At 29.5% G+C, this 24,097-nt stretch overlaps 3 protein-coding genes across 3 annotated transcripts; 2 read left to right on the top strand and 1 right to left on the bottom strand.

The window, feature by feature from the left end:
- Window positions 1–10,980: 10,980 nt before the first annotated feature.
- LOC125867001 (WPP domain-interacting tail-anchored protein 2) lies at window positions 10,981–14,268 on the top strand. Its single transcript, XM_049547411.1, has 4 exons — window positions 10,981–11,722; window positions 11,821–12,953; window positions 13,043–13,237; window positions 13,842–14,268. The coding sequence occupies exons 1-4, from the start codon at window positions 11,182–11,184 to the stop codon at window positions 14,079–14,081; spliced, it is 2,109 nt and encodes a 702-aa protein (XP_049403368.1). The 5' UTR covers window positions 10,981–11,181; the 3' UTR covers window positions 14,082–14,268.
- A 2,229-nt stretch (window positions 14,269–16,497) lies between these two features.
- Window positions 16,498–17,041, bottom strand: LOC125866681 (defensin-like protein 295). Its single transcript, XM_049546987.1, has 3 exons — window positions 16,981–17,041; window positions 16,685–16,807; window positions 16,498–16,586 (listed from the first exon to the last, which is right to left on the bottom strand). Exons 1-3 carry the CDS (start codon window positions 17,039–17,041, stop codon window positions 16,498–16,500), a joined length of 273 nt encoding a protein of 90 aa, XP_049402944.1.
- A 5,751-nt stretch (window positions 17,042–22,792) lies between these two features.
- LOC125867455 (probable carboxylesterase 120) lies at window positions 22,793–23,867 on the top strand. The gene is made up of 2 exons (XM_049547964.1): window positions 22,793–23,325; window positions 23,405–23,867. Exons 1-2 carry the CDS (start codon window positions 22,806–22,808, stop codon window positions 23,863–23,865), a joined length of 981 nt encoding a protein of 326 aa, XP_049403921.1. The 5' UTR covers window positions 22,793–22,805; the 3' UTR covers window positions 23,866–23,867.
- Window positions 23,868–24,097: the final 230 nt, after the last annotated feature.

Here is a 24,097-nt window from a genome sequence, read left to right as displayed (position 1 = left end):
ATTATACGTCCCATTCTTATTTTTTTAAAAAGGGAAAATAAATACGAATTAAGTACTATATACGTACTAGTGAGGTGTTTTAAAAAAATAATAATTATGAGTTGATAATCTTGAGATATGATGCACTTTAATTTTGTTTCAATATTCCATGAGACAAAGTACAATACATTCGTTACGTTAACTTTTACCTTAAAAGTTCTATTTTTTAAATATTTATTTTCCCATTTTACTACGCCACCTCTTGATTATTTTAATTTTTCAAGGTTATAATTAGAATTCAAGACTCCAACTTGCAAATTAATTTATCATGTTAGAATTTAGAAGCAAACTTCATAAACAAACTTCACTGGTCGTAAAAACTATCAAATTTTTCTTTATTTTTATACAATCTTATTAAATGAATCAATTACAATTCACAAATAAGATATTAAAATATGAAACATTCTAAGACATCACATTGATAAATCGTAAATTTTCATATTCTTCTTATAAATAAATATTCGTGATTACAAACTTTCAAATACATAATTTTTATCATAATTCACTAGTCAACAATAAAAGTAACTAATTATTCTTCAATATAATTCTTTCACATGATACGAATAACCTCTTCACATGCATGATGAGTGTTCTTCGTAAAATTTACAATAATAGGGTTTTTTTTTTACAAAATCTAAATCAATTTATTTTTTAAAATTTAACATGTTGATCAGACTCGAGCTAAGATTTGAAAATTGGAAGAAAATAAAAATAAAAAAGACATTGATTGATTGAATATAGCTGGCATGAGGCAATGGAATTGTAGTTATATAGCAGCAAATGGTCAAACTTGGCAGATCTTTCACTTTACCACTTGATTCTCCATGTTGTTTTTGACTCAAAGTGAAATCTTGTCGTTTGAGGTGAGATATAAAGTACAATAATTTAAGAAATAAAACGTAAGATTATTTCGTTTGATTGAAAGTATCAGATAGTTCTGTTATTATTTAATTCGATATATATATTTTTAATGATAATGAGATAAAATTATCTTATATACATAATGAAATAACTTATCATATAAAACTTATTTCGAAATAATTAATCATAACTTTGTTTTTAAGCTTTTCTTCCAGTAAAGGTCATCTAATTAATGGATTAGATCTTCAATCTCATTACTTCACGAAAGTTGATTCATATTTAAAATTCTTCACCCTATTAATAAATGAGAAAATTAAACTTTATAAATAATTATAATTTATGTTTATAAAATATAGTTATAATTTGTGTATGTACGAAATGTAACAAGTTATTGTATTAGGTGGAAGAGTTATATCAATTAGGTATCGATTATTAATAAAAAAGAGATATATATTCAAGTGACGAATTTTAGCTGAATAACATGAGTATCAATTGTATCAAATAAAAATATGTGACTAATTATATATGTTGTTGGTTTTTAAGCGAGGGCGATTGTTATGTGTCAATTTTTCCTCATCGAATAAATACATAAAATTTAATTATTTTTATGTTGGTAAGCTATTTGCCAAGAGTGGTGGCCTAGACCATGTATGTTGTTACATTTACATGGTCAATACATAAATTGAATTATCTATTTTTTTTACAATATACTCATTGTCACTATTCTTATGATAATAACCTTTTAAATAAAATATAAATAAAAATAGGATGCAGTACTGTTGATGGACTGTCTCTATTTCTTTCTCTTATGTCATTATTAATAGTTGGCCTTGGGACTTGAAATCACAAAGACCTAAAACATTAGTATTAGAATAATAGAATGAATCTCTTTCACACTTTGCTTTATAAAATTGCTATAGTACTACTCTATGAATAATCTAAGAGAGCAACATTAAATTATAAAACAATAAAAGGGACAGTGTAAGAGGTGAAAATGATTTGTATTGATTAGGTTAGTTTTACTAGGTGTTATCAAGTGGATAGCCAAGTATATATAATATATATATATATTATATATACACGTCTTAATAAAAGGTTTTGAATCTGATCCTTCAACCTTGATAAAGAGAAAAATTTGTTGGGAGCACCACCCCCGAATAAGCCGTGCGATATGTGATTCAGATTTAGTCGAGGCTCCAATACGAACTCCACACACCGGATAGAAAACTAAAAAAAATAAAATATATTATATACACATTAAATAAATTATTTTTTTATATTTTAAAAATAAATCTTATATAACATATACACATGCAACAATCCAAGAATAATATCCCATCAAGGAATAGTCCAAATAAGGAAGTTAGATGAAAACTCATTACAATATATTTTTTCTCATATTTTTATAAAACCTAGAAGATGGGTATGCAACCAATGATGTACCGACACGTAATGCTATGCAACATCAATTAGTTGTTGCCGTACAAGTAAAAAAAATTGTAAACAATTTTACAAATATTAAAAATTAAACTATGGTTAGTATGGTATAAGAGTAAAGGTTGGTATGGCTCTTCATTTGGGAAAAAACTAAAATACTGAAGCAAACAAAAATCTTATAATAAACATAATATACTATAAAGGAAAAATTAAAGAACAAATCCCTCCAAAACAAACATGGGATTGGGGGTTAGGGATTCAAGATATCCTAAATGTGAGCTTGAAAAATCTTTAATGCAGAATTTAATGAGGTTCGATCAAGTTTGTGTCCTAATACAAACATAACTTTTTTTTTACGATATCAACCTTCAACTTTCACACCCTACCAACAAAAGTTTCACATTTTCTTCTACCTAATTTTGGGTCGCACTACGAACTTTTTGGGTCTGGTCTTCGTACTCAGCAAAATTCAAGACGCTGAATCGATAATATGTACCTATATAATAAGAAGACACATACATATCAATATCATTATGAACTTGTTGACTCGAAATTTTGAATTTTGTAGCAATGTTAGTAAAGTGAAGCTTGTCTTAACTTTAATCAATTAAAGGTTGCACGTCTAGAGTGTTTGAATTATGCCAATAATCATGCAAAGATAAAGAAAAGGTATAGAAAATTGAGCTTATTGTAAAAAAATGAATCAATCGTACTAGTAATATTTAATTGTGTATGAACACAATATTATATATTGTACACTTTTTAATGGTCAAACCTACTTTAATACAGCTATTGGTCAATGTTTTTCCTTACAAATTGTTCTTTGCAAAACAATTTTTAACTTATTATTAAATTAAAAATTAGAGAAAATAAAAATTAAAATTAGAGACATAGGTAATTAGTATGAAATCTGTAAGGGAAAGTTGAATAAGATCTTGTAATTAGCTGGTCTGACAAAAAATTAGGTGTCCCTCAGAAAAAGAAAACCATGAGATTGTGATACCGATTAAAATAGGGCAGCGTAATGTACTAAACTTTCATTATACGTAAGATTTGAGAAGAAGGTGAATCATAAAGGTCTACTGTTTCCATTTCTCAATCTCGTAACCTTCTGATCACATAATAACAACTTTATCAATTACTTTAACGCTCTCCTTTCTGATACTGACTAGAGATGCAATAATAATTCTTGAAGGGAAAGATCATTTAGGATTGTGATGTATTAGATAAGATCTTCCATTCTTAATTAAGAATATCTTGAGTTTGAGTATTAAGAATAATAAAAATAATCCTAATAGTAAGTACTTCTCAAATCAATGATTTTTACTTAATACGTGAATATGAATTAATCAGAATCTCAAAATAAATATCTAACGCGTAATATAAATTAGAAAAATCTTGAGGGAAATGACCAAGTACCATATCCTACACCTTTTTTTCTTTTTAGTTGTTGCTAATGATGAATTCCATGCAAAAATTATGACACAAATCATGATTGATATTGTTATATGATTGTATCCTAACTCTTTTTAGCTCCCTTTTGGCCAAACCTAATTTCAAAAAAGGGTCCTCCTTTTAATCAATGAAAAATATGTTTTTTTTTATTAAAAAAACAAAAAATCTTTTAATTTTTTTTTTCTCAAAACTTTCTGAGTTTAATTATTTTTTACCCCAAAAAATGTGGGAGCCTTGCACCCAATTGGACGTGTTTATGATGCGGTCAACAAGGCGAATCAAAGAAAAAGATTGATATATTTTTAGGCGATAAACTTCTAAAAAAGAGCTACATGTACCTTAAAAGAGTCTCATGTTGAAACGGAAGAAGAAAGTCACGAAGAACTTTATAATTAACTTAGGTATATCACATATTCACATGATATACACGTTTTTTAATTCAATTACATCGTAGCCCGATAAACGAATCCATGCATGTATCAAACACTAATTAAGAATAGGGAAAATTGTATGAAATAGCAAACTATTAATTCAAATTAAATCGTATAGACATAGTTCATTTTATTTGTAATTCATAGCAAACATCCCATTTTTTTGTAATCTGATTCGGTATACAATTAGCAATTTTATACATTTCGGTATAAAATGTATAAAATACGTTTGTGTTTGTATAAAGCGAGAGAAAAGTGTATATACAAATACAAATACATATATTTCCGTTCTATACACTTATGATTATACAAATACAAATCTTATTATACAAATTACAATGTATAACTGAATTTATACAAAACTGAACAATTTGTATAAAATTGGATGTATCTAGCGAATTATACAAAGCAAAAGCTCTATAGCAAACATAAAATCTGCTATGAAGCACAATTATGCAAACTATAGCTATAACATACAAATATAATTTTTATATTTGCTATATGCGAAAGTTGTTCGAATAGAATAAGCAGCCCATTTGTTTCTTGGCTATCCAATTTATGGGCCATTAACCACTTCCATGTCAAGGCCCATTAGAAAATAAGAGTGACTATTAAACTATTTCAAAGAAAATCTTTTTTAATATTAAGAATATATTTGAAAATAATTGTCAATGATAGTCTTGAATTCCTAAGGTAATACCTATTTGGGACAATTTATTTTGAACTGTAAAATAACCATTCACATGAAGATATATGTTATGTATTTAGGGGTCATTTGGTAGAGTGTATTAGGAAAAATAACGCATGCATTAGCAGTGTGTATTACTAGTACCTTGTTTGGTACTCTTTTCCAACCTATGTATAACTAATGCTTGCATTAGTTATACACTCTATTGTGTATTAAGGTGTGTATTGCTAATACCATGGATTTCTAGGTATTAGCAACGCAATGGTTTTAATGCATGCATTAGATTAACTAATGACAAAACTACCCTCTAATAATAATAATAATAATTATAATAATAATAATAATAATTATCATAATAATATAATAATAATAATAAACATAATTATTATTATAATAATTATAATAATAATAATAATTATTATTATTATTATTATTATTATTTTATTTTTTTTTGTAAAAGAATGTGGGGGTATTTTTGTAAACAAATATTTTTTTAATAGTCTTTATACAAGGCTTGCTATTTTCAATACATCAAACCAAACAATGTATAAGAAATAATGCAAGCATAACTAATGCAAGCATAACTAATGCAAGCGTTACTAATGCTTGCATTACTAATGCATGCATTACTAGTCTTTTAATATTTATAACCATAAGGTATAATTACACATTTTCATTGTGTATTACTCTTTTATTTCAAATTATTTGTCGTGATTTATAAATACAGTTGTCTCAAATTATTTATCAGTTTAAGACAATCAATTATTTATTCCTCATTTTTCATACGTTATTGTTCTTGAAGACTATAAACACCTCAATAATAACGTGATTTTACAATTGTTTAAATACTAATAAAATTAAAATGATTATAATCTTCTTCTAATTAATATGTTTTAAGAAATGTGTAAAACAAAATCACAACGGAGAAAGGAGATTAGAATATCCTTACTCTTGATAGTTGATGAACAAGATCGCCTAAAGAACAACTCAACAACATTGAAGACTCAGAGCAGAGAAAGCGAAACTGCTGGTTTTTCCACGACGGGAGTATTTTCAGGTAAAAAGGGATGAAAAGGTTAGTGGGAGAGGGGCGGATTAGGAAACTCTAAACGATAGAAACATGTATATAGGGAGTAAGCTTTGGGCTTTGTCTGAAATGAGCCTCCCTTTATAATTTTGTTCATTTTATGTTATTGGATTTGGACAGTAGACCCAAATGAGTTTTGTATTTGATAATTCAACAAATCAAATACAAAACTCGTTTGGGCCTTATGCCCAAATCTAATAACACAAAATAAACAAATTAAAAAGGAAGGCCCATTCAGACAAAGCCCGAAGCTCACTCCCTATATATAGGTTCCTATAGTTTAGGGTTTCCTATTCCACGCCTCTCCCACTAAGATCTTCATCCCTTTCTCCTGAAAAATGCTCTCATCGTGGAAAAATCAACAACTTTGCTTCCTCTTGCTCAATTATTTATTCCTCATTTTTCATTCATTATTGTTCTTGAAGACTACAAACACCTCAATGATGAAGTGATGTTACAATTATTCAAATACTAATAAAATTAAAATGATTATAATCTTCTTCTAATTAATATGTTTTAAGAAATTTGTAAAAAGGAAATCACAACGTAGAAAGGAGATTAGAGTGTCCTTACTCTTGATAGCTGATGAACAAGATTGCCTAAAGAACAACTCAACACATTGAAGACCCAAAGCAAGAGGAAGCGAAACTGATTGTTCTACCACGACGAGAGTATTTGTCAGATAAAAGAGAGGAAGAGCTTAGTGAAAGAGTGACGGATTAGGAAACTCTAAACTATAGGAACGTACATTAAGCTTTCAACTTTGTCTAAAATGAGCCTCCCCTTTATATTTGTTCATTTTGTGTTATTGGATTCGGACAATAGACCCAAATGAGTTTTGTATTTGATAATTCAACAAATCAAATACAAAACTCATTTGGGCCTATTGCCCAAATCCAATAACACAAAATGAATAAATTAAAAAGGAAGCCTATTTCAAACAAAGCTCGAAACTTACTCCCTATTTACACGTTCCTATAGTTTACGATTTTCTAATCCACCCTCTCCTACTAAGCTATTCATTTCTTCCACTTAAAAATGCTCCTGGCATGGAAGAACTAGCAGTTTCTCTTCCTCATGCTCAAGGTAATCAATGTTGTTGAGTTGTTCTTTAGGCGGTCTTGTCATCAGCTATCAAGAGTATAGATACTCTAATCTCTATTTCTCTTTTTCTTTTTTTCCTTTTAATTATGTTGTGTGTCCTTTCTTTTTCATAGTTGTGTTCTCTGATATAGTGGATCTTACCCTTTGTATGAGTCTCGTCTAACAAAATATATCTTAAACACTAAGTTAATGATTACCACTTTTATGTATTTAAGAAGTGAACATTAATCCAGTGTTTAAGATATCTTTCATTAGACAAAACCTAGAGTAACGAGCAAGATTCACTATACCAGAGAATTAACACAACTACAGAGAAGAAATGACCAGACAACACAGTTAAAAGGAAAAATGAGATTATAATATCCTTACTCTTGATAGATGAGAACAAGATTGCTTAAAAACAACTCGACAATATTAACTCTTTGATAGCAAAATTCTATATTCTTTGAAGTGTAATTTTCTAAATTAGCATATACTATAACAACCAGCAAAAAAGGACTCGACCTAATGAGAGGATCTGGTGGTAAGATGAAACTATTGAACCTGGAAGAAATCTACTTCATCATCAATGAAGGGTGGTGGTGTAGAGCCTCCCATGCACCTTGTCACAAACCACCTACATGAGAACACAAATCAGAAAGCAGAAGAGGCAAATAGAAAACAAGGATAAACACACCAAAATAAGAAGGTTCTCCTCGATTAACTAAGATCCGACAAAAAGTAGCAACACTTTAAACCCATGGAACCTGAGAACACAACTACAAAAAGGGGAGATCGTCAGTAACAAGAAGGAATAGAGAATTAATTTTTTTGATTTCTTACTCTTGTTAGCTGAATCAACAGCGGTCAAGGTGGCTAACATCATTGATCATGTTGATAACCCAAAGCAAGAGAAGACAGAGGCAAAGATTAGTCCAAGGAGGAAACATAGCTAAGCAGAAATTGAAGAAAGAGCAAAGGGTGAACAGTAAGACAGCGGCGCGGAAAAAAAGGGAAAAGAAAATAATAGGGGATCGATTAGAAAACCCTACATCACAGGATATATAGGTCAGGATAAACAGAAGAATGGGCCATGAGTTAATTGTTGTTGATGCTCTTCATATTATTTGTTTGTTTTTTCGTATTGGGCTAGTGATGGGGTGGGCTCCCCCTTGAAGGTGTACGAGAGTGTAACTATTACATTGTCTTTTCAGTATGAATACAATCTCAAAATTTTGATTAAAAAAAAAGTTTTTTTCTAAATTAGTCCAACTCCAAAAAATCATTTTTTTTAAAAAAAATAGAAATAAAAATTTATTTAAGTTTTAATGCAATGAATCAAATATCTATAAAGAAAAAAGTATAGTTACTATATAATTCCATTATTATGCTCTTAATTGCAAACCAAATGAGTCCTAATAATTAGAAGTAATTGACAATATTTTAGTCACCATCAAAGTTTCTAGTGAATATTACAATAGTAAATGCTCTTTCTTCTTAATCAAAAATTTTGAAACTGTATTCTGAATATTGAAAAATGTTTTTTTACTTTTCATCGCGAATCTAAATGAGTCAAACCTCAAAGAAGATATCAAACACCGAGATGAAACAAAAAAAACCCATCTTAGCCTTAATTTTAGCATTATTTTATACGTTATTATTGTTTGGACCCCAATAGCCTAATCCTCAATTATTAAGTTTTTGGTATCAAACACCTATACCCCCACCACCACTTACCCAACGTGCGCTCCTCCAACAATTATTTCATTTTCCACTCAAATTTCTCCTTTTTTTTTTCTTTCCCTTTCCTAAAAAAAAATAAAAAATAAAAAAAATTCTCCAAAATCAAGAAATCCCAAATTGCAGAAGATGAACATTAATGTTCATGGTTTCTTTCTTGTGACCAATAATTAATGAAGGTCATTTGATATTGTCTTTTTGTATTGTTGCTGACGTGGGGTTATGTGATTGGTTGGTCTGAATGTTGTGGGACCCACGTTAGTAACATTTTAGACACTAACTCCATGAGCCAAAAAATATCTTAAAGGTTGACCCTTTTGTAGATCACAAATATTCTTTGCCACTCTATTCAAGTTATTATGAGAATAAGAGCTATTTTATCTTATGCTAAGGTATGTAGTGAAAAATCTTGTTTTGTTTGATTTACTTCTTGTAAAGATTGAAGCTTTATTGGTTCTTTAAGGCAATTTGTAGGTATGTGTTTGAGAATTGTGTAATTATAGTGTTTTGGTTGATATAAAGGTTTCTTGTTTAGTGTTTGTACATAATTTCTTGTGGAAAAGCTTTGAGCTTTCACTAAAACAAGAGATGGACACATGTTTTGAGTATGGAGGAAGTTAAGTGTTGTTTTGTTTTTCTTGAAAAATTGAAGTTTTATTGGTTCTTTAAGGCAATTTGCAATAGTTGATGATGGTTATGTTTGGCTTATTTCATGATTTGGAGAAGTGTTTGAGAATTCTACTTACTTTTGTGTAATTATAGTGTTTTGGTTGGTATAAAGGTTTCTTGTTTAAGGACAAGTAAGGTTCGGATGATAAACATTCCTCTCGAGTCACAAGGAGCAAAATAGGGTGGGAGCTGTAAAAAAAAGTTTTCTTGTTTAGTGTTTCTTGTAAAGATTGAAGCTTTATTGGTTCTTTAAGGGAATTTGCAATAGTTTATGAAAGTTATGTTTGGCTTATTTCATAGTTTGGAGAAGTGTTTGAGAATTTTACTTACTTTTGTGTAATTATAGTGTTTTGATTAGTATAATGGTTTCTTGTTTAAAGAGAAGTAGGGTTGCTTGGATGATAAACACTCCTCTACTGCTAACCTGAGGTTGTGAGTTTGAGTCGGAGCAAAAAAAAAAGGGTGGGAGCTGTAAAAGAAAGTTTCTTGTTTAGTGTTTGTACTTTATTTCTTGTGGAAAAGCCTTCAACTTTCACTAAAACAAGAGATGGACACAACAATTTATGTGTTTTGAGTTTGAAGGAAGTTAAATTGTGGTGCCAATGTTAATATGAGGCTATAAGTACTTAGAAGCTCCATGTTCTGAAACATTAGGTTTCGTGTGACACATATAGATGAAGTTACTAAGTGCAGCCATAGGCGGAGCTAGGCCCCCTTAACCGTTAGATTACTTTGTATATATAAGATCAAGATTATTTGTATGTGTATATAGTATATGTTGAATCCCCTTGGTTTCTTAGTGTATCTACTTCATATTTTGAATTATGTCAGTGAAAATTCTGCCTACGCTCTGGGTACAACTAACTGAAATAGCTTGTGTTGAGAGTTTGGGTGATTTCTTGTTTAGTAGATAGATAGAACAGAAGTTGTATGGTTGAATTCTCAACAAATATTTGCAATTTGATGTCTATAAATACTGGGATACACCTTTAATGTACTGTAGGTAGATGAACTTTTTGAGTAATCCTTATTATCATTTTAGCTAATTAGGTGCCTTTTTGCTCTAATCCTAAGTTTGAGATTTGAATCTTCTTCATGGATATCTAGCTATTTTGGATTGATTATCTGTAAATAATCGAGTGATTAGTTCCGTTGGTTGGATGAAAGATGCGATGGGGTTGGACAATACAACAACATACCTTTACTCTAGACAAATCTGTGGGTTCAGAACATGGTATGTTTGTAAAAGGGGATCGTGTTGTAAAATTTTCAAGCATCTGCTCATCAGTTTAAGCATGAGGATGATCTCTGCGGGGGTTTTAATGTCTCGATTACCATTCACCATGTTCTGTTTCCATTTCTCTTTTGGGGTTTATTGTCTTCCTATCAAACATTGACTTGTGTATATAATTGCCTACTATTACAAAAGAAATGTGGTTTCTGTTAACTTAGTCAAAACCATGTAAAGCTGACTAATTGCCTTGGCACGTATTAAAGTACAAGACATATAGAGATGGCAAATCGAGAATATAAGCTTATTAACACCTTGTGTTTGCTATATATCCCTTCAAGCTCTCTTACGCCTTTTAAGTGCCTACTTAATTCATTTGGTCTGATCAATTTGGACCTGCATTTTCATCTCGTGATGCTTTCCTTCCTATTTGCAGCTGCCTTATCAGAAGTACTGATCAATGGCAATTGAAGAATTGGCTGTCCGTACTTCTGATATTGTCGATCCACAAGTAATGGAAACCTTGTTGATTGAAAATCACTCAAATGAAGCCAAGGACATGGAAGAGATGAGGAGTTCTATGGAAAAATTGAGTAGAGTAGATTTGGACCTTGCGTATTCTGATGAGAAGTTGACGAATCTTGACAATCTTTTGATGCGTGTTTTGGCCTGCGAAAATGAAGTTGAAGCAATATCTTTCGAGAATGATGAGATTTCTCCTGAATCGATTGAGAAAGTACTGTCGTTGGATCACTTATCTATCATTTTAAACTCTGAGATAAGACAACTGGACAATTTCTTAGGCACTCTTCAAGACTTAGTCATTGAAGCAAGGCAAAAGATACCTACGCGCAGAGAATTTAGTGAGCTACATGTGATAATGGAGAATAAATTTCATGATACTGAAGAGTTATTGAGACAATCGAAGGAACGTGTTCTAGAAATGAAGATTCAGCTTGCCAAATTGCAGATGACCTCGTTAGCTTTCGACCAAAATGAATGTAAGTTATGAAACTCATTAGGTTCAAGAACACGTTTTTCCCTCTCTTTACTAACATATCAAAGACATTACATCTTTTTCTGGTGCATGTATTATCAGGGAGACATAGGATGAGTTTGGATTTATCAGATATTGATAATGTTTCAGCAAGAGAATTGAAGCCACACGCACAGACAGTTGAGCAAAGACGTATATTAAGAATGTTGGAAAAATCACTCGAAAGAGAGCTGGATCTCGAGAAGAAGTTGACTTTACATAAACAAAATGAAGATGATCTAAAGTTGAAGCTCCGGTTAACCGAGCAAGTAGCTCTGTGCATGGAAGAGGGTGCAGAGGTTATATGGGGTAGGTTTTTAGAGTCGGAAAATGCAGCAGAGGTACTTATGGGAATTTCCAGAGAGATGGTGAGCCGATTACAGGTTGTAAACTTCAATTTGAACGGTTCACTTCAACGAGAGAAAGATTTCACGTTGAAGATTGATAATTGCATAGGACAGATAAATGCCAAAGATATTACCATACAAAACCTTAATAGCAACAACAAACATCTTGCTGTTGAAAATACTGAAGTATCCTCGTTAAGGGACAAGCTAAAACTTTCAGAAGATAAGTTGAAAGAATCTGAGTCTAAGTTGCTGAAAGCAAATGAACTGAATGAAGTAAGCGAAGAGCGTCTTAAAGAACTGGAATGTATCGTAGAATCTCAGAAAGAAGACATCGATATTGCTGAACATAAGGCTGAAAATGCAGAGGAAAAGGTTGCACATTTGACCGAGACAAACTTGGAACTGCACGAAGAGTTGGATTTTCTCAAGAGTAGTAATGAAAGTAATGCTAAAAAGGTCAGTATTCTCGAGAAGCAGGTCAGGGAATTAGAACTTCAGCTACAAAATGCTAAGACATCATCCGAAGCAGGTCAAGAACAACAGAATATGTTGTATACTGCCATTTGGGATATGGAAACTTTGATCGATGAACTAAAACAAAAGGTCTTAAAAGCCGAAAGCAAGACTGAACATGTAGAGGAACAGTGCCTTATTTTGTCGGAAACTAATTTAGAACTTACCCAAGAAGTAGAGTTTCTAAGATCAAGAGTTGAAGGATTGGAGACTTCGTTGAATCAATCTACTGTTGAGAAACTTGCAAGTGCAAAAGACATTAACATCAAAACCAGCTTTATAATGGATTTGGTCATGCAACTGGCTATCGAAAGAGAGCGAGTACAAAAACAGGTGCTTTAGTTTTCTTCTTCTGTTGCTTTCTGTTTGGAAATTCAAAAGTTAGAAGTTATTCTAAGCACTGACTTGTTTTTCCGCGACAGATTTTTTGTTTGGCCAAGGAAAACAAATCATTGATCAGCAAGTTGAAGTCAACAAAGGAGCAACCATCCATAACTGTACTTGAGAATGGAGGTGATGATATTGGGTTGTCATCTTCTAGAGTTGCCTCAACAATCGCTGCTGCTACAGACAGTTATCGTGAACAGCAAACAGAATCCTCACAGAAAAGCTCCCAGGTATTTCTTTTCCTTTAGTCATTCAGAATTTCCTAAATATGTATGTTCCAATGTATGCCACTTAAAGACAATAGCATGATATGTTTCTTAGTCTTAGCCTTAGAATTAAGGCCTTGTTGTTTAGTCTTGTTGGTGAGGGTTCGATTCCCCACCTTGTAATCCCCTCCCCCATTTCTACTTTAAAAAACGGTCTTATGACTATAGCCACTGATAGAAAGTAGTCCAAAGATAGCCCCAAGGCTTTGTTCTACTGGTAAGAGCACGAGCACAACTCGTGATGTGTAGATTGTGAATGCGTGTCACAGGTTCAAACTCTGCATCAGACCAACGCCTGGTGTTTAAGTGAAGGTTGGAGGGTCCACTATCCACAAGTTTCGAACTGTGCACCACTGGCCCTCTAGGATTTATTGGTTATTAAAAAAGAGTAGTCTAAAGATGCTCATTATGCCTGAGTCCTGGCCTCAACGAACCTCAGAAACTAGCAGCACGTAATAGATGCTCATTATGCCTGCTTGTTCCAATTGTGATCATGTTTGTGTTTACTTCATAAAGATGTCAACTTCATTCTATAATCCTAATAGAACATGTTGGTACTCCGATTCAGGTGATCAACGAATTACCTCGTGATAAAACGACTGATCAAAGCAGTAAGTCCTCCGTTTTGACAAATGAAGAGCCTAACATAGTTGTCAAGACAGAGGATACCGAGGTTCAGCTACAAGCAAAGCAACATCAACACAGGTACATTGTCATGGCAATCCTCGTCTTATTACTTTCGACATTAGTATTATACTTTTTTGACAAAAGAAACGATATCCTCGAGTGGTTGATGGTTAGATTATAGTACTTGTGTTGGAATTACATTGTACAGATTCTTTGATTGATTTTTGTGTTGTGATCTCTTAAGATAGATCAATTCTTTTAAGTAAATTGTGTTTTGGTTGAATGATTATTGCAAACTCAAGTCAAGATAGAGCCATTTGTAAAAGCACTTGTGTTTTAGTGGAATGAGTATTGTTGTGGTTGTTGTATTTAATGCGCAATCTATTCATTTGACACCTACAAAAATCATATTCATAAATAACTCGAGATCGATCCAAAATAGAACATATTATAGCCATTTAAGTAAACATTATCTTATACAATGATACAATTCAAGATCTCCATACATGATCAATGGAGTTTTTATTTTTATATTATATAGTTTTAATTAAGTGCATACACAAGTCCCATCTACACAAAATGGATCCCCGGTCCCCACCATTACAATTTATATGACAATCTTGTACATCCTTACACCTCTGTCCTGTAAGATCACAAAATTCACTTATTAGTATCTTGAACAAATATATAGAATGTGTTCGATACGTAAGTAAAAAAATATTATCGTAAACTGTTGCGTACCTTTATGATTATGGGAGTATGTCTTGGGTGTTAAACATACACAAATCCCATTAACACAAGTTGGCAATCCAAATTCCTTACATGGATGATGGATCCATATGACAATCTGCTATAGTTTTACACTTCTCTCCTATTACCGCACCTAAATATTACGATCAAACTCGGTAGTATATCGATAAAATTGAAAAATTTGGGTTTGTAGGTCACTTACATAATATTTTTTTAAAAAAATATATTATTTTTACAAGAGATCTTCAATTTTACATATAAGAGACTTGAAAATATCGTTTAGAGAAGTACTAACCACATGAAATGATCAATAGGGTGACAACAAAAAATATGTGAGTCCTTGAAGTCTTGTCCATATTGCCTAAGAAAAAACCTTTTTTTTTCCTCCTTTTTTGGTGGTTGTTATTTACTTATTTTAGTGTGCTTCTTATTCCAACATTATATAGTATCTAATTCATTAATAACATGCCTATTTTCATACTTATTAAGAGATCTTATATAGTTATGTTTTTTCCATTTTTTCCCCAAATCTTGAAATTTGGTTATTTGGTCAAAAAAGGATTATTTGGTCAACGGAAGGTTAGTCAAAGAAAATGTAGGACAACGTAAAAAAATTAACATATTTAAATTATAGTGAAATTATTAGGGGCAAACAGTACAAATATCACGAGTTTAGGATTTGATTATGTCTTTTCGTGTGTTTTTAAAATTATCATTCATGTCAGTTTTGTTTCAAATTCGTTGTATTCAAGTGGATTCACATGTATCTAGGATACACTAACTCTTTCACTCGCCTCTCTCCCTTGTCACTCACTCTATGTTTTGTATTTCACAATGCTTCTGGTATCCCTAATACATATATCTAAGTATATCTAAATTGAAAATTTTGTATGAAGTGAGACAATATGTAATTATTTTTCTATATATAATTAGTAAATATGATAGGAAAATTTATGTAATTCTGTAGTTTTTTTCAATTATTAATGATATACTTAAATTATGAGGGGTCTATCATCCTTTTAAACTATTTTTTCATATTATATACCCTTTCATCGTCTGGTAAGAAAATAAGTTAAAACATACCATATGCATAAACACACTTATACTAGAAAAAGTTTCTTTTTAAATATTGCCGCAAAAATATTTAGCTTTAATTTAGTTGCTGTAATTGCATCCAAAGTCGCTAAAGTCTTTAACAACATTTGTATAGAGTGTTTTATAAATCATCAAATTTTTTATTGTCGTTAAATAATTACCGCAAAATCCTGTTGTAGTAATTACTCGAGATTTTAACTTTGTGTTTTGTTGTGTTTGAGACCTGAGAAACGATAAGGTCTGATTTGCTTAGATCTAAAAGAATTAAATTAAATACTCCCTTCATTTCAAAATAAATGATTTTTTGTGATATGACACCTGTCTTAAGAATGTTAAATAATTAAATGATAATTTGTCAATATCACAATTTTGCCTTCTTCACAAACTTTTTTAATAATTAGATAGAGATAGTCTATGAACGGTGAACCCATTAAAAAGAAGAGTAATTTAATAATAATAATAATTATTATTATTATTATAATACAAGCATTTGTATTTTAGTGGAATGAGTATTGTTGTGGTTGTTGTACAATTCTTTAAACGTTTAAATTTAATGCCCAATTTATTTATTTGATACCTTCAAAAATTATATTCATTAATAACTCAAGATTGATCCAGAATAGAACATAAATTTCATTGTCATTTAAGTAAACATTATCTTATACAACCCCTTATAATATAATTCAAGGCCTCCATAGATATATATGATCAATGGAGTTTATATTATATAAATAATATATGTCTTGTTTTAATTAAGTACAAACACAATGCCCATCTACACAAAATGGATCCCCACCACTACAATTTAAATCACAATCTTCTGCTTTCTTACAGCTCTGTCCTGTAAGATCACAAAATCAACTTGTTAGTAGCTTGTACAAATATATATATAACTGATCGATACGTAAGTAAAAAATATTATCCTGAATTATTACGTACCTTTAAGAATGGTATTGAGTTTTAAACATAGGCAATGCCCATCAATACAAGTTGGCAACCCCTTATCGCATGTCAAATAATTACAATCTGATCTAATATTACAGTCACGTCCCATCACCACACCTAAAAATTACGATCAAGCTCGTTAGTATATCGATAAATTTGAAAGAATTAGTTTTGTAGGTCACTTACATATTTTATTTTATTTTTAAAATATAATTTTTTGTGAAATTTACAAATACAAGATCTAAAAATGACATTTTTTAAAGACGAAAATAATAGAAATATATACTAACCACATGAAATGATCAAAATTATGACTATTGAAAACACATGAGTCCTTGAAGTTTTGTCCATATTGCCTAAGAGAATTTTTATTTTATTTTTTGTTATTTTAGTTTGGTTCTTATTGCAACATTATATAGTATCTAATTCATTAATTACATGCTTAGCTTTCTATTTATTAAGAGGTTTTTTATAATCGTGCTATTTACTATTTCTTTCCAATCTTAAAATTGGTTTAGCTGGTCAAAAAATATTATTTGGTCAATGAAAGGTTAGTCAAAGAAAATGTAAATGCATAGAATTAATATATCTAAATTTGGGTGAAATAATTAATTACATATTAAATTATGAGGGATCTCATCCCATGAAATTATTTTTTAATATTATTTACCTCTTTTTATAAACCATATAGAAAATTGGATAGTTCTCTAATCTGTGAATAACAACTCTAATATATAGGAGTCTTAGAAGTTGAAGCATTATTTTGTTAAATGAATTCTGGGTGCGACAATCTTGCAACTTTTTTGTAAACATTCTTATACCGCTTTGAATTTTTTTTTCTGCTTTTAATTCTTTTAATTACTATTTATTTTTATAAATTAACTAAAAGTGCTAAGATAAAAAGTTAATTGTTTTCAAATAAAATATGAAGAAACATGAATCTCTCTCTATATATATATATAAAGCTGGATATGAAAACGCTGATGTGGCACATCTTAGAAGCCAGGATTCCTATTTATCTATTTTCTCAATTTTTTTAATTTTTCATCACACTAAATACAATATAATTTAATATTATATTCAATATATTAAGCATTAATAGCATTGCAAGAATAGAAAGAAAATCACCATTTATGGACAATAAAGGTTTAATTACAATTTTATTATAATTAAGGAAAGGGAAAGATTAATTCAACATTCTATAATCACATTCAATATTCTAAACATTAATTGTATAGTTGGAAACGGAAGAAAGACCCCCAGAAAAAAAATATTCTAATATCCTAATCTAAAACTTTTGGCATTCTCTATAATATTTAAAATTATAAATTCCATTTAGAATAAATACGTATTTATGGGATGAAACAATGAAATCATTTGCAAATTTTATTATTAACGTAATGATTAAAAATATTGTGAGTATATAAAGAGGATCACCATTTAATGAAAATAAAATTTTAATTACAATATATATTTTTATCTGTTTATTTAAACCCTCTAAATTTTTTATCTATTTTTTTACTTTTTTTAAAAAACCCTTATCTTTCTTTTCTTTCTTTCACGTTCTTTCAACCAAAAATAATAAGAGTATAAACTTTTATTTGATTATTGTTATTTATATCATTTTCTTATATTTCCATCTTCAATTTCATTAAATTCATCTCTTTATTCTATTTGTGTATAAGCTGATTATCCTTTCATATTCTTCATTAATGTTATTTATTAAGATTAATTATAAGTCATTATAATATTCTTTTAAATACGATAGCAAAAGAAGCCTCAATTCAAATCCAGCCATGATTTTTTTCACAATTTTCTTTTCTAGCTTTTCAACATTGCTATTAGAAAATAATACTTTGGAGAGACATAAGGTAATTTTAACTTCCTTACTATTTTTATTTTTATACTATTGTGAAAATGTATTTTTTTTCCATTTCATTTAAATTATATAATCAACAAAAATATGATGATTATATTGTATATAACAATAATCATTGAGGCATCTTTCATACTGTCAAAAAATTGTTCCAACAAATTGAGATTTACATTTTTATGAAATTGTTTGGTTGTTCTCTATTTGGAAATTTGTAAAGGGATTCATAATATGGATATTTATATTAAATTAAATACAAATGCATTGTACATATGTTTCCTTTGATCTTTTTTTCTTCCAATTAATTTGGCAGGCTTTATCAAGCTAAGGATCTTAGGACACATTTTTTTTGTCTCTCTAGCTTTTTTTTCATATTTCACTTGTGAAATTACATTAAATATGTTATTGTTGTTACATTATTAAAGGATATTTAACATTATTATTTTTATGAGAAATTGTAATTGTTTCTGTAAGTTATCATGGCATGGTGTGATATCGGTGATTGTCGAGACATGTATGGAGGAGCAGACATGAAAAAGGTTCTTACAGAAGCATCTTGTCATTTGAGTATTTTCTCTATTTTCATCTAACACCTAAAATAATAAAAAAAATTGTTGGATAATAAAGAGATGGCAAATGAAAAATTATCTCAATATATTGTAATTGATTGATTTATTAGTTTCATTATTCATACATATTAGAGGTTTGGTTTAATTTTTTGGAAAATAACATTAATTTTTTTAATTATATTGTTCAAAAAATATTGATTGTTGAATTTGAACTATTATGTTTTACTCGCGGGTTCAAAATTTATTTTAAAAAAAAGAAGTGTTAATTATATGTTTAAAACTTATTTCTAAATGAAAATGTGTTAACTAATAACTATAGGTTTAAATAATTTTAAGCACAAATAAGCTTATTTTGTTACATTATAATAGAATAGTTAAGATGAATTTATCAACAAATTAACAAGAAGTCCTGACTAAATTTGTACTTAATAATTTTAAACTTAACAAGTATAAGGATCTTTAAATTAAATATTGTGTTAAGATTTAAATTTTTTTATTGACGGATAGTCTTAATTAGATAAATTTTAAATTTTTACTTAATTAATATGTCATATTTCTCTTGCTAAAATATATTAAGTGGATATTTAATTTTTAGAAGGATTGTAAATTATTTTTTATACATACATGTTTCTTTTAAAATCTTTAGTAACTTATTGACTTGTGCTAAATAGTTATATCACCACAATACAGTTAGGAAAAGAAAAAGTGAGGGTGATATTTTTCTTTGGTCAAGAAATACAATTATATATTTTTTTAGATTTCTTTTTTTATTTATGTGTGCTATATTAAAAGAACTAAAAAAAATATTTAACTCTGTTAACTATATTAAATGTGCATTGCAAAGAAATTAAAAAGACATTTTTAGAATATGTTAAATGTAAAACTTAATTTTGTCTTTATTTTCATTAATTACTCCACACAACTTTTTATTTTTTATGACCTATAAAATAATTAATAGTCATATTCATCATATTATTTGGTGTTTCATATTGTAGCCCTGTAAATAAAATTATTGTACGATTTTATAGAAGATCACATTAGTTTTTTAGGTTGTTATATTTTCGGTGATTATTATATTCATATTTTAATTTGATTTGAAGAATAAGATGAAGAATGGTGATCGGCTTGTGGGAGTGGAGTGGACGTCCATAAGAACTCGAAAGATATGTGTACTGATTTCACATTTTTCCTTCTATTTTTTAATGAGTAAGGAATTAAGAATGATGTTGCATTTTTATTGGTATGATTTATCTTTATTTCGCATCTTATGTGAATTTCTTATTGCAATTTTTTTGTTCAAAATAGTAAAAAATTTAATAACTTTTGAAAGTCTACTAAGTACTAACCAAACATTTTTATCTTACATCAATATTATATTTAATAAAATTATCAAAATTTTATCACTCTTTATAATCGCGCGAAGCGCGGAGAAGTTTCCTAGTTCATTAATAAAATAAAGTGGGTACAATTTTTTTTATCTCTTGATTCATATCTCCTAAGATTTTTTCGTGATTCAAATTTTTTTATCTCTTGATTCTTATCTCCTAAGATTTTTTCTTGATTCGAAGATTGTTAGTAGCGTATTTCTCAAACGTAAGAGACCACATTTTGATCTCTTTATTAATATCTCATGAATTTGTGGAGTTTTAGAAATTTCTTTGAGAAAGACATAATTAATTTCTTTGTGATCTCTTTTATGAATACCCAAAAATATAAATATTAAAAAATTTATGGGATACTCAGATGTTTTTCAATTGAATATGTAGGGTTGAATCTAACTGGAATTGAAAACGTCTTGTAGAGTTCCCATTGAAATTGAATACGTTTTGCAAAGGCCTATAAAATTTCGACATTTACATTAATGAATGAGAAAAATAATAAAAAGTAAGTAAAAAGGAAAATAAATAAATAAATTTAAAAAAGGAATAAATTAGATATATAAAAATTTTAATATTAATAATTATGTGTGCTAATTAATTATAAAATATGTGATTAAAAGAAAATATATATTTAATTAATTATGTTTCTTTCAAGTTTTTGGCTTCTCACTTGCTGTTTTTGTTACATTTCAGATTTCACTTGAAGGGATCCTTGTAATACCTTTTCCTAATATGAATCATTAATATTCTCAGCCTAAACCTATTCTTGCTTCTTAAGTGGGACGGGGTTTGGGTGGTTGGAGGCTGTTTTTTTTTTTAGAGAATCGTAAAAAAGAAAAATTAATGTTGAAATATTTATTTGAATTAGTTAAATAAGTTTAAGTTGGTTTTTCTTTTACCTTCTTATAATTTAAAATTATTTTTCGACCAAAATATCATAGGTTTTCATTTAATTCGTTACTTTTGACATATCATTTACAAACGCATTATACACATTTTATACTTTTAGCTAGTTGTTAAAAATTATCTCTAGTTCGTCAAAAGAATTTCTAATAGACACATATTTTGAGTTGTTTAAATGTTCGATATGAACATATCCAACTTCAAATGTCAAAATGAAAAATGTCGACAAATTCTTCCAATGTCAAAATGAAAAATGTTTGACAAATATAAAGGACCCCTTGCGACTTTACCCATTTAGCTTTTACATGTCTTTGCATCATAGAAAAGGAAAATAAAACACGAAAAAAATTTATTGCCCTTTTTTGATAAGTGAAAAGTAACAAGTAAAAATGAAAATCAATTTTAGGAATAAGTGATAATTAAAAATGAACGGAGGGGTAATAAGCAACTAATGGTATGTTATTAAATATTGTGACATCAAGATGATAAACTTACCTCCTTAGAGACTTCAGGAATAGAAGGTGAAGTTTTGGAGGAAATCTGTGAATTCTGCAATTCACAAATCCTATCAAAATACAACCCAACAGATCAAAGAGTCTATCGCAGGCCAACAATTTTTCACAAGGTATATTATAATTTTATTTTTATTTAGAAATAATGATGTTTGTAAAAAAAAAAAAAAGAGAGTACAAAATCTTCATAAAAAAAATGAATGTCTATTTTTTAAACATAAAAATACTTTAAAATTTTAAATTAAAATAATCACATCTTCATATGAGTAAATAAAGTTTTTCACAATAGATCTAAGGTAATATATCATGAATACATGACAAAAATCTTATTGAAATAAATTAATTATTACCATTATAAGAATGATATTGCTATAAAAAATAATATTACTATAAACAATAATAATACTATAAGATGTTTTAAGTTCTTTTATTCAATTTTGACTAATTTTATCAAACAATTATTTCAAAAAAGTAAAAAAAAAAAACTTATTATCGAATCTTTTTAGTGCACGTCAAAAACACTAGGCCGTCTTTTGGTCTTTATCTATTGATGTCATTCTAATGAAATACTTCTGAGAAATTAATATTTCTAAGAAAAGAAATTTCTCAAATCCTATTAGCGTATTTCAATTTTTTTTTGAGATTTGATATCCTCATGTTTATTTGTGAATATTTAAGTGACAAATATATATTTCGAAATAGAGTAAACAATAAGGAATTGAACATGGTCAGAAATGATCCAAGCAAAGAAATAGTCATTTCCTAATAAATCGACAAGTAGCACCTTCTTCGCATCGATAACAACTCCCACTCCTCACACACTATATATAACACCTAAACCTTTGCCTCTTTTAACACTGAAAGAAAAAGAAAACGATTATGGCTAGCCAAAGATTTGCTCGTCCAATTTTTGACAATCCTTTTCTTAAGATTCAAGAATTACCAGGTAACACAGTTAAACGTAATTCTGAATCCCTCAAACAAGCCAATTGTGATCCAAAAGGCACATCATTAGTCGTAACTAGGGATGTTGATCTTGACACAACAAAAAACACTTGGCTTCGACTATACGTCCCAAGACGTTTAACAAAAAATCCTACTCCTAAGAAATTGCCACTCATTATGTACTATCACGGTGGAGGCTTTGTTTATTTCCATGCGAATACTTTTATATTCGATGTGTTTTGCCAGGCACTTGCTGAAAGAGTTGGTGCTATGGTGATTTCACTCGAATATCGTCTTGCCCCTGAACATCGCCTTCCTGCAGCTTATGATGATGCTATGGATGGGTTAGAATGGCTTAAGTCTACTAAGGATGAATGGGTTTGTAATTATGCTGATTTGAGTAAAGTTTTTCTTGGTGGAACTAGTTCTGGGGGTAATTTAGCTTATAATGCAGGTATATATGTATGTCAACTTACACTATATTTCATTTTGTGTCTTTAGTTTTAGATTGACTTTATGACCTCTATATGCAGGGCTACGTGCAGCAGTTATGGCAAAAGAGCTAGAGCCAATAAAGATCAAAGGTTTAATATTACATCATCCATTTTTCAGTGGTAAAAACAGGACAGAATCAGAGGAAAAGCAGAAAGATGATCAACTTCTACCACTTCATGCTGTAGACAAAATGTTCGACTTATGTTTACCAAAAGGAGTAGATCATGATCATGAATATTGTAATCCATGTGCTAATGGAGGATCAAAACATTTAGATGACATGAAAGAGTTAGGATGGAAAGTATTTGTGAGTGGTGTATGTGAAGATCCACTAGTTGATGCTGCTCGTGGATGTGTAAGGTTGATGGAACAGAAAGGTATAAAAGTATTCAAGTTTTTTAGAGATGGATATCATGCTATGGAAGTGTTTGATCAATCAATGGCTGCTGCTTTATACGATGCTGCTAAAGATTTCGTATATGCTGTTAGTAGAACTTAATTTATTTATTTTTAAATGTAGTATAGTATGTGTTATCGTCTATGGTGTGTTTTGTTTTATTTAATTTGTGCAAATAAGAGAGCACTGTTACTCCATATATTGTATTATCAAATTGCTCTAATAATAAGTTGTTCTATTTTTCTGATGAATTAAAATGAGTTTTCAGTTAATCACTAGAACAATCTGATGGGGAATTACAGGTAGTTGTCACAGTGTCATTAGTTCAATTCAA

The sequence above is a fragment of the Solanum stenotomum genome, chromosome 6, assembly GCF_019186545.1.
Source record: "Solanum stenotomum isolate F172 chromosome 6, ASM1918654v1, whole genome shotgun sequence".
In the NCBI taxonomy this organism is placed as follows: Eukaryota; Viridiplantae; Streptophyta; class Magnoliopsida; order Solanales; family Solanaceae; genus Solanum; species Solanum stenotomum.
The sequence above is the reverse complement of the archived record's forward strand: the minus strand, read 5'-3'. Positions and strand labels throughout refer to the sequence as shown.

Coding starts and splice junctions, on each gene's coding strand:
- LOC125867001 (XM_049547411.1), top strand. CDS start 11,182: ATGGCAATTGAAGAATTGGCTGTCCGTACTTCTGATATTGTCGATCCA. Junction 11,723..11,820: donor AGCTTTCGACCAAAATGAAT/GTAAGTTATGAA, acceptor ATGTATTATCAG/GGAGACATAGGATGAGTTTG. Junction 13,238..13,841: donor CCTCACAGAAAAGCTCCCAG/GTATTTCTTTTC, acceptor ACTCCGATTCAG/GTGATCAACGAATTACCTCG.
- LOC125866681 (XM_049546987.1), bottom strand. CDS start 17,041: ATGGACAAAACTTCAAGGACTCATGTGTTTTCAATAGTCATAATTTTG. Junction 16,808..16,980: donor AATTTTGATCATTTCATGTG/GTTAGTATATAT, acceptor CGTAATTTTTAG/GTGTGGTGATGGGACGTGAC. Junction 16,587..16,684: donor ACTCAATACCATTCTTAAAG/GTACGTAATAAT, acceptor GTGATCTTACAG/GACAGAGCTGTAAGAAAGCA.
- LOC125867455 (XM_049547964.1), top strand. CDS start 22,806: ATGGCTAGCCAAAGATTTGCTCGTCCAATTTTTGACAATCCTTTTCTT. Junction 23,326..23,404: donor TAATTTAGCTTATAATGCAG/GTATATATGTAT, acceptor CTCTATATGCAG/GGCTACGTGCAGCAGTTATG.